General features: G+C 38.2%; 1 protein-coding gene across 1 annotated transcript; it reads left to right on the forward strand.

Moving 5' to 3' along the window:
* Nucleotides 1-213: 213 nt before the first annotated feature.
* LOC115209872 (myogenesis-regulating glycosidase-like) lies at nt 214-10,925 on the forward strand. Its single transcript, XM_029778450.2, has 3 exons — nt 214-860; nt 6,558-7,965; nt 10,657-10,925. The coding sequence occupies exons 1-3, from the start codon at nt 378-380 to the stop codon at nt 10,917-10,919; spliced, it is 2,154 nt and encodes a 717-aa protein (XP_029634310.1). The 5' UTR covers nt 214-377; the 3' UTR covers nt 10,920-10,925.
* Nucleotides 10,926-11,182: the final 257 nt, after the last annotated feature.

The raw sequence follows: 11,182 nt of genomic DNA on the forward strand, positions 1-11,182 counted from the left end.
GCATTATTTGAATTAGGTGAAGGACGAGACGAATCTACTTCAGGACAGGGTGGTATTGGAGTACACACAAAAATTTCTAAAGGTCATGGCACCTATTCCCTGACTGGTAAGCTAATATCGAGATGCGTAGAATAATGTTTAGCAGCGGGGTTTATCTTTCCTAAGGTCGTAAGTCTATGAAGAAGGGGAGATAATCCTTACCACAAAAGAAGAGGTAAAATTTGTAAGGGATATAACTAATATTGATACCGGTCAAGTTTCGTTGCATGTAAACCATAAATCAACTGAAATATTATTTTAACAAAGAAGAAAATTTACTTCGTAAAATCTCCTCACGGGAAAGAGAAAGCGGAGTGTATGGAAAGTAACCCCAAAGAATGGTTACCGTTAAAGAAAAACTATTTCAAAACAGTTGGAGGAAAATGGTTTCCTGGCTATGTAAAGTTCGCGTTTTAAAATTATTTCTATTTTTCGTTTTGGTCCTTGTGATTTTTATCAACTTAGGTCAGTTTCTGAGGCGTTATATGCCTCGATCGGTAAACAACGTGATAAATAGCCCCCTTCTCAGGGAAGGCACTACTTATATCAATGTTGGTCATATGAGTGTGGACCTCTTAACATCCACGCTTACCTTTACTGATCCTCTCTGGGTTCCTGACCCGGCAGCCGCGGCGGCAGACGCAGCGGAGATGGCGGCCGAAGGAGAAGAAGACGAAATTGGCGATGGTAATTATTTAAAAGGAACATTTCCGACTTCTGTCAAAGACCACGCTCACCAAGTTAAGGAGTGCGATTCCTATGACCCCGGAGATAGCACAGCATCATTTTGTCGACAATTTGGGACCCACGTTCAACTTCAAGTAATATATTCTTCTTCTTCTTCTTCTTCTTCTCATTGAGTCAATCACATCTCTGTTAAAACTTTAGTGAAAATTACAGAAGACACCCTTTAAAATATATATTGTTGTGCTAAAGCTATGATCAAAGATATTTCAGCCATGACCAAAGATATTTCAGCCATGACCATCTCGTTGTATATCTAGAACTTCGAAATATATGTTTGTTAAAAAAGCAAAACCAAAATAACCCTCCCTCAATTTATCGTTTAGTAAGAGGAGTTTAACTGTAGTCATAGCTTTTAGAGCCCCCATTATTGGTGGCAAGCAGTGAAGGCAGGAGACCCAGCTTGAATATTTACAACAGTGGACTCAGCTTACTGTATTCGTGTGTCCTGATGGTGTTAAACTGTACACTGAATTAAGTCTACTTGGCAAAATTTGAGTGGGATCTTCCACCATAAAATGTTTAGCCACTAGATCATCTCCGAGCAAGTAGATTTATAATCCAAAGGGTTCCATAGTGCATCTAAGACTACATTATCCAATGTATCTTTTCATCATTTAGCCAGAAGTATGTAATTTAAGGAGGATTTGGCTGCTATTTCTAGTAGGTCTTACGACCATGTATATGCTCATATGCTGTTAAGTTGTTACTATTGAAAGCTATTATTAGCTTTTTCTTCTTCTTTTGAATTAAGTATGACTGTTATATTCTTGTAATTTAATTACTATATTCCTAAGTTATTAATATAAGTTAGGAAAAATATCCCAAAATATTGAGTGTTCTGCATCCTAAATATAAATATGAAGGTAGAAGGGTCTCATGTTTGTAATATAGTGAACTGAAAAACACTGTGACTAGATTATTTGAGTAAGATAATTGATCTTAAATTCTTGTTTAGTCCCTGAGACCAACCCTAATCAATCAAACTTGTAATCAGATGTGTTCCAGCTCTGACCATTCTTTTCTTTCAAGTATAATGTTTCTGTCACTACATCAGCCTATGAATGCCTTTTTTTTTTCAGATAGTAAGATGTATGTGAGATTTGGTTGCTAGTTTTTGTAGGTTAAGCAATTGTATAGATGATTCTTTCAATAACTTAGATTCTTGTGTATACCTGCTGTGAAAGATTTTAGCAGCTAGATAATAGAAAAGTGTAAGATTTATTGGATTTTGAATTGTTAACTTAGTTGATAGGCAGAGTGCAGCTGAGCCAAAGAAGTGGTTGGCTAACAAAACCATCAACTGATGTGGGTAACTGAGGCATCTGTACTAAAATGGACACAACACAAATGATCAACACAAGATGATATATGCTGACAGTGTAAAGTACCTGTGGTAGAAGATCAAAGGAAACCTAAATAGAGATGGTGAGGTAGGATTTTAGGATACAGGGCCTCATAGACCTGAAGGACCGACCGACATGAATGTGAAGAATAGTGATATGTTTTATTGCTGTTCTCTTCAGTTTATTCTTATATAAAAGATATGATGATGGTGGTGTCAGTTGTCACTGAAAGGCATCCTGTGTAGTAGGTGGTATGTGATGTTGAGGCCTACTGCATTTGAGAGACAGCTTCATAATTTCATTGGACCATCATATTGTCATGGGTTTTGTATGCCACTGGTAATTTTAATTCAGTATTTCTTACTGACAAATTACTAATTATCCAGTGCCCAAATTACAATGTAGATGAATAAGTCTGAGTAAGACTGTAATAAGTATTACAGCATAGCTCCAGTGTTGACATGTGGATTATTGACTCTTTTGCTTGTGGATTGATATTCTAATGACTCTCATTAGAGTAGCCCTATTTCTTCAACAGTATAAAGAACAGCAACTGAAATGATTCTAGCTGATAATATAGAAAGATGTTTTCAAAGTTTTTATTGCAAACTGTATAAATAAACATTTAACAAGTAACAAGCATCATCATCATCATCATCATCGTTTAATATCTGCTTTCTATGCTAGCATGGGTTGGATGATTTGACTGAAGACTGGTGAACCAGATGGTTGCACCAGGTTCCAATCTGATCTGGCAGAGTTTCTACAGCTAGATGCCCTTCCTAACGTCAACCACTCCAAGAGTGTAGTGGGTGCTTTTACGTGCCACCAGCACGAGGGCCAGTCAGGCGGTACTGGCAACAGCCATGCTCAAATGGTGTTTTTTACATGCCACTTGCATAGGAGCCAGTCCAGCAGCACTGGCATCGACCTCGCTTGAATATTTTTTCATGTGGCACCGGCACAAGTGCTAGTAAGGCAGCGCTGGTAATGATCATGCTTGAATAGTGCTTTTTACGTGCCACCGGCACAGAAGCCAGTCAGCTGCTCTGGCAACAATCCTGCTAAGATGGTGCTCTTAGCACTCCAATAGTGCAGATGCCACTCAATGAATTTGATTTTGATTTCACTTGCCTCATCAGGTCTTCGCAAGCAGAGTTTAGTGTCCAATGAAGGAAAGGTACACATAAGTGGGCTGGTTACGTCCCTGCCATAGGCCACGGGTTATGGTCTCACTTGGCTTGCCGGGCCTTCTCAAGTACAGCATATTTCCAAAGGTCTTGGTCACTAGTCATTGCCTCGGTAAGGCCTAATGTTCAAAGGTTGTGCTTCACCACCTCATCCCCAGGTCTTCCTGGGTCTATCACTTCCACAAGTTCCCTCAACCGCTAGGGTGTGGCACTTTTTTACACAGCTATTCTCATCCATTCTTGCCACATGACCATACCAGCGCAGTCGTCTCTCTTGCACACAACATCTGATGCTTCTTAGGTCTAACTTTACTCTCAAGGTCGAGTATGCACACTGACATTACACATCCATTGGAGCATACTGACTTCATTCCTTGCAAGCTTACACATGTCCTCAGCTTTCACAGCCCATGTTTCACTGCCATGTAGCATGGCTCTTCGTACACATGCGTCATACAGATTACCTTTTACTCTGAGCGAGAGGTACTTTGTCACCAGCAGAGGTAAGAGCTCTCTGAACTTTGCCCAGGTTATTCTTATTCCAGCAGCTGCACTTTCAGTGCACCCACCCCTGCTACAGAGTTGGTCACCTAGGTAACGGAAGCAATCAACTACTTCTAGTTTTTCTCCCTGGAATGTGGAAGAAGTTGTTCTCTGCACATTTTCAGTGTTTATTGCTCCTGAGTATCTGCCACATACAAAAACTATCTTCCCAGTTAGCCTTCCTTTGATATTGCTGCACCTCTTATGTGTCCCTAGCTTACACTGGGTACAACTTATAGAGTTTCACCAACAAAGTAAACCTATCACATTTCTACTGCCTTAGCACATCTCCATAAAATATTTCCACTGACTCATGGCTGTAAAATGCTTGTCATATGCAAGTTAACAAGAACCTTAAGATTATTAAAGGAAGGTACATGGAAGCTATTATGCTATGAGAAATGAGGAGGATCAAGTCTCTTGGAGTTGTGTGACTTAAACAAGAGTAATATGGTAGTGGAATGGTTTGGTAATTAGATATGTGAAAAGCTAAGACTTAGGAAGAAATGAAGGAGCTGGGAACAGTTTCAAGTAACTAGAAGAGAATCTTGATGTCAGGTATATGTTGCATAGAAGGAAGCCGAAAGTAAGAGATTTGCAAATGTTCTGTGACAAGGTGATCAAAGATGTGAGGTGTTATGGATTGCAAAGTAGTGTGTCAATGCAAATCAGGATGAAGTTAGAAAGATTGTGTTTGGAATGACAGTGGTACGCTTAGTGACACTGAGAAGAAAGGTACTTGGAAGTGTTAGTACAATAAGTTACTGAATAAAGAGAATGTGTGGGAGAAAGTGTCACTACCACAAGTAAACTCAACTGAGGGAGCAACTATCAAAATTGACAGCTATTTTTGTTGAAAGTGCAACCAGAGGTATAAAGACAGGTAATAGCTGGCCCTTTGGGAATAGTCACTGAAATGTTGAAAATATCTGGCATGAGTGCTTTTAAGTGGCACCAGCACAAGTGCTTTTTACCTGACACTGGCACATAAATATATAGGTGTGTGTGCATGCTGATCTTTTATGAAGATTTTGTGTACTAAGTCCATATACAAGGCTATGATAGAAGACAGTTGTCATGCAGTGACGCTTTGAGCAAATATCTACAAATATAGCCTGAAATGACATGCTTTTAAAGTAAACTCCTTATTTATGCTGTCATATCTTTTCCTAATGGCGATATCAATAATAAAAAATATGTTAATTTTTAAAGATAAGGTCTGTATAATCTTAAAAGGCAAATTCCAGAAGTTTTGAGACTTTTTCAGGCGAGCCTTTAATTTCAAAGAAGCACATGACTCTGATCTCCTTCAAAGTAGGATCCTCTGACTTCAATGTACTTGTAGCCCACTAGCCTCTTTGTGAAGGCCCCATGGAAGTCCTCCAAAGGGAAGATGTTCAAGATCGTTGTCACAGCCTCCTTCATCTTCTCAGTATCTTCAAAACAACTGCCCCTGAGGTTTTCCTTCAACTTGGGGAACTACCAAAAGTTACATGGAGCAAGGTCTGAACTGTAGGGAGGGTGAAAGATAGTTTTGATGCCCATCTCTGTCAAGTAGTTGGTTAGTAGGATGGAATTATGGACTGATAGAATGTCCTGGTGTAGGGGCCACTGACCTGAGTGGAAGGACTCTGGCCTTTTGTGACAAAATCTCTTCCTGAACTCCCTCAAAACCCCAGAAAGTACTTTGATGACCCTCTGACCAGAGGGAACCCAGTAGATGTAGATGATGCCCTTGTCAAAAATGGGAAACATCAGCTTCCCTGTGGACTGGCTTTCTTGGGTCTGGGGAAGCCAGAATGCTTCCTTTGGGTACTCTGTCTCTTGGTCTTTGGATCATAATGGTTGATCCAGCTTCCATCACAGGTCACCAAGAACTCCAGTACTCTTGGATTGGAGGTAGGGAGCGGGTTCATCTCCCTGCTGTCACCAATGTGTCTTACCTTCTGTTTGTCACTGAGCACCCTGGGAACTAACTTTGCACAGATTTTGCATATGTTCAGATCTTCATGATTAATTCTGTGCACAAATGTCACACCAACACCAAACTCTGTGCTCATTGTCTTTATAGACACTCACTGGTCTTCATTCAGAAAGCTAAATTTTCTCAACCAGTTCTGACATTCTGATGCCTCTTCCTTCCACACTGTTCATCATCTCTCACCTCCTCTCTACTGACCTTGATCCTCTTGTACCAGTGAAAAACAAATGCTTGACTCATACAAGTTAATCTATAAGCTGTTGAAGCATTTTATAAATTTCTGTAACAGTTTTTCCAAGTTTAACACAAAACTTTTTTGCATAGCAAGCTTCCAAATTGTCTTCATGTCCTGGCTGCATTCTGCAAAACTAATCAGCTGCAAACAATAGTGTTTAGTAGAGTGTATTTAAAGTACTGTTATAACCATCTCCTTCAGTTTGGAATAAAAAAAAAATGGCAGGTCAGCTTATTAGATGTTTGGTAATGATATACTAAAATTAGAGTAACCTGTAACTAAAATTACAGTAACTGCTTCTCCTAAAAATAGTCTCAAAACTTTTGTAATAGACCTCAAATATATTGTTTCTTTTTGGTAAATTATACTTCTGTCAGATAAAACAATTATTGAACCTGAAGTGATAATATTTCTGTCAACTCTTGAATCTTTAGTTTCTTTAATTTCGTTTTCCTCTTTCTGTTTATTTTGTATTTTAGGTGACTGAATCAAAGAAGGAAAACCAACTCATCTGTTATCACATTATTTGGAAGTCTTTAAACATGGAGTTCATTCCACAAAGTTGTTTCTACATGGATAATGCTTATTGGTATGGAGGCCCGGAACTAATGCAACCTATGTATCCTATTGAGAAAGGAACTTTCTCATGGACATCATTTGTACCAGGTTTCAACCCTAGTGACAGCCAAAGTAACCAGTCCATGGGACCAGTTGTAGAACGCTACTGGATTAATTCTCAAGGAGCTGGTATTGCAGTTGATAACTCCATAGCCCTTCATACCAGTATGAATTACAAATTTGAGAATAAACTCTGTTTTAAGGCCGTCATTAGTGATCACAGTCTCCCTACTCTCAGCTATACAGTGTGCAAAGCCAGCAATGTACGAAATGTACACGACTACATGAGGAAAAGTATATTTGAAAATCCTACTGCATCTCCAGTTGATTTAATAGGCAAACCTCTTTGGACAACTGAAGAATATTTCGGGAGTTCAATAGACCAACAAAAATACTTATGGTATGCTGATAAAATTACTAAAACTGGTTTTTACAATTCACAAATCCAACTTGATACGTATTCTTCTGTGGTTGGTGATACTACAGTCTCTTCAATTAAGTTTCCAAACTCACATCAAATGTTTGGTCAAATGAAAGAGTTGAAACTTTATGTACGTCTCAAAGTGTGTATGTGTGCTAGTCCTGATGTATCTTATTTTGCTGAGGGAAAAGAGAAAGGATTCTGGCTAGTAGACAAGAAAAGCAAAGCAATAGCAATGAGTTCATCAAAAGATGGAATGGTAGCATTGGTGGATTTCACAAATCCTGATGCTGTGAAATGGTACCAAGACAAAATATCTCTCTTTGGAAAAGATTATGGTATACAGGCTTTTACATTTGATTTTAATGAGATTCACAATTTGCCACTTACGGTCTCATTCAAAAGTATTTTTAAAACTCCTGCTGATTACTTGACAAAAAGCTCTGAAGTTGTTTCTTTCATTGATCAAAATGCTATAATCAAATTTGGCTTCCAGTCTCAACATTTTCCAATATTCATTGAAGCAGTTCCAAAAAACATGACCTGGGATTATAACAGTGGCTTAAAAAATGTCATTCCAAACATGCTAACTTTAGGAATTCTTGGTTTTCCATTCATTGTACCAAGTGCTATTGGGGGTACAAACTATACTGGGACACTGCCTGCAAGCAAAGAACTGTTTATTCGTTGGGCACAGATGGTCAGTTATTTTCCTATTATGCACTTCTCTGTCCCGCCGTGGCACTATGATGAAGAAACTGTGCATATTACACAAAACCTAGTCAAGCACCATCAACAGAACATTGCTCCTTTAATAAAGCATTTAATGAAAGAAGCAGAAGTTACAGGTAATATAGTTTTTTCAAATGTTTTCTGAAATATATATATATGTGTGTGTGTGTGCATGTGTGTGTGTACATGTATGTATATGTATGTGTATATATGTGTGTGTGTGTATATATATATATTGGGTAATCCCATAAATAATGTGGTTTTTTTTATACTTTTATCTTTCAAAATTAAGATAAAGTTCTTTTTTAATCTAAAATATACTCTCCTTCATTTCTACAATGCTCTTCCATCCATCTGGTAGACTTGCAAGGACCCACTTCCAAAATTCACTTGTCCATAATGAAAAATACTCTTCCAGTACAGTTCTGACCTCATCTACAGAATTCATATTTTTTCCGTCCAAATGATTTTGAAGACTGCAGAATAAATGATTATCAGATGGGGCAATGTCTGGTGAATATGGTGGATGGGGCATCGTTTCCCATTCAAACTGCTCCTATCTTTGGAATGTCATCTTCACTATGTGGCTGGGCATTATCTTGATGGAAGAACACCTTCTGTCTTGAAACAAAAGACGGTCGTTTTTCTTCTAGCACTGACTTAATCCACTCAAACTGCTGAAGGTAAAAACAATACCAGTAATAACTGGAGCATTGGGCTTGATAAAAAAACATGAGCAAAAACATACTACACTATCCAGAAAATAGCCCTGCTAGGAACAGCCTACATCCTATGCAAGATAATATCAATTCAATAATACAACCTAAACAAAGCAACCCACAAACACAAGACACTCTATACAGCAATTACCCAGTGAAATAAACTTCCACCAGCAAGCTAGATAACCCCTGCATTACACACTCAACACACAATACAAGCAGTAATACAACAAAAGACTGCACCACACCCCAAGACAAAAAGAAGACAGCAGAAAAACTAACAATAAATACCAGGAAGAGTTTTGTGCACGCTCAACAACAGCAAAGAACACACATTGCTGCACACATCCCAGAAATATGGAAGTGTAGCAGGTGGGGCAGTCGAAATTTGTCTTAAACAATCAAATGTTGAACAATTATATAATAATAATAATGCTGAAATTTGAGCGATGGGGAAAGTTGATTACATCAACCTCAGTGCTCAGCTGGTACTTACTTCATCAACCTTGGAAGGATGAAAGACAAAGTCAACCATGGCCGAATTTGAACGTAATGGTGGATGAAATGCTATTGGAGGAATTATTAGCTCTTCAGATAAATGCCTTGGTATTGATAGATCCTATCTGATCAAGCTTACTAGCCTTGTGCCTAAATCAGAAGCCACTCTTCCTTGTATTAAGATGGTAAACTGGCAGAGTGCTTAGCACCCCAGACACCAAGACAAAATGCTTTGCAGCAGTTTTTCTGGTTCTTTATATTCTGAGGTGAGATTCCACTGAGGTTGACTTTGCCTTTTATCCTTTCAGGATCAATAAAATGATTACTTGTTGAACATTAGGGTTGATGTAATCAGCCTAACCCAGAGTCAATAAAATAAGTATCAGGGGAGCACTGGTGTCGATGTAATCAATTAATCAGCCTCTGCTCCCCAAATTTCAGGCCTTGTGCCTATGGTAGTAAAGATTATTATTATTATTATTGTCAAAGGTTGTAAGCTGGCAGAATCATTAGTGTGTCAGACAACATGCTTAGTGGTATTTCTTTTGGGTCTTTTTGTTCTGAGATCAAATGCTGCTGAGGTCGATTCTACCAAATCGCCATGCTTGCATGGCGATTTGGCAGAATTGTTGGTGCGCCAGACTAAATGCTTAGCAGTATTTTGCCCATCGCTATGTTCTGAGTTCAAATTCCACCATGGTCAACTCTCTGCCTTTTATCCTTTCAGGGTTGATAAAATAAATACTAGTCAACTAGTGGGGGTCAATCTAATCATCTTGCCCTTCCTCTCAAAACTACTGGCCTTGTGCTGAAATTAGAAACAATTATTATTATTGTCAACTTTACCTTTCATTGTTTCAAAGTTGATGAAATAAAGTACCAGTCAAGTACTGGGGTCGATGGTATTAGTTAATTCCTTCTCAAAATTGCTGGGTTTGTGTCTAAATAATAAAACCTGCACTACTATCATGATCATTAAGATGACCAGCTGGCAGAATTGTTGGTGAGTCGGACAAAATGCTTTGTGACATTTCTTCTGTTTCTCTCTACATTCTGAGTTCAGGTTCCACTGAAGTTGACTTAACATCCCTTCTGGGTTGGTAAAATAAACACCAGTTGAGTACTTGGGTTAATGTAATCAACTTCCCCACCCTTCAAAATTGTTGGCCTTGCATGGTGATTGGGCAGACTTGTCGGTGCGCCAGACAAAATGCTTAGCAGTATTTTGCCCATCGCTATGTTCTGAGTTCAAATTCTGCCATGGTCAACTTTACCTTTCATCCTTTCGGGGTCAATAAAATAAGCACCAGTTGAACACTGGGGTCGATGTAATTGACTAGTCCTCTTCCCCAAATTTTCAGTCCTTGTGGCAAAATTCGAAACCATTATTATTATTATTATTATTATTATTATTCCAGTGAGGTCAAACTTTCATCCTTTTAGGGGTTGATAAATTAAGTACCAATGTAATTGACTAGTCCCCTTCCCACAAATTTCAGGCCTTGTGTCGCCAGCAGAAAAAAATTATTATTATTACTATTATTATTATTATTATTATTATTTGTGTTGTCTACTTGTTTCTTTTCTCAGGAGCTCCGATAATACGACCTGTTTGGTGGATAGCACCAGAAGATCCTGTTGCACTGAAAATCGACTGTGAATTTCTTGTAGGGAACAATCTGTTGGTGGCACCGGTACTTGATTCTGGCAGTACATCCAGAGATATCTACCTCCCTCATGGCAGCTGGAAGGACAATCTCAATAACAGGGAAATTAAAGGGGCTAAACTGTATAAAGATTTCAAAGTTGAACTTCACCAAATTGCTACATTTTCAAAAATGAAGTCTTTCTAGTTTTTTTTTTTGCTTTGGTTTTTCTCTATTAGATCTTAGTCCTCTTTTCTCTTCGTTTTCTTCCACTTTTTTTCCGTCTGTTTTCTGATTCTTCCATTTTCTTCCTTCTATCATTTCTTTCTCTCCTTCTTTTTCCTGTCTTCCTTCTTCCACTCTCTTCATTATTTTTTGTTCATTTTGTTATATGTATTTTCTTCATGTGATTTGTGATTATATATATATATATATATATATATATATATATATACACACACATATATACG

This window comes from Octopus sinensis, linkage group LG3 (assembly GCF_006345805.1).
Source record: "Octopus sinensis linkage group LG3, ASM634580v1, whole genome shotgun sequence".
NCBI lineage: Eukaryota > Metazoa > Mollusca > Cephalopoda > Octopoda > Octopodidae > Octopus > Octopus sinensis.

Coding starts and splice junctions, on each gene's coding strand:
- LOC115209872 (XM_029778450.2), top strand. CDS start 378: ATGGTTACCGTTAAAGAAAAACTATTTCAAAACAGTTGGAGGAAAATG. Junction 861..6,557: donor GGACCCACGTTCAACTTCAA/GTAATATATTCT, acceptor TTTGTATTTTAG/GTGACTGAATCAAAGAAGGA. Junction 7,966..10,656: donor GAAAGAAGCAGAAGTTACAG/GTAATATAGTTT, acceptor TTCTTTTCTCAG/GAGCTCCGATAATACGACCT.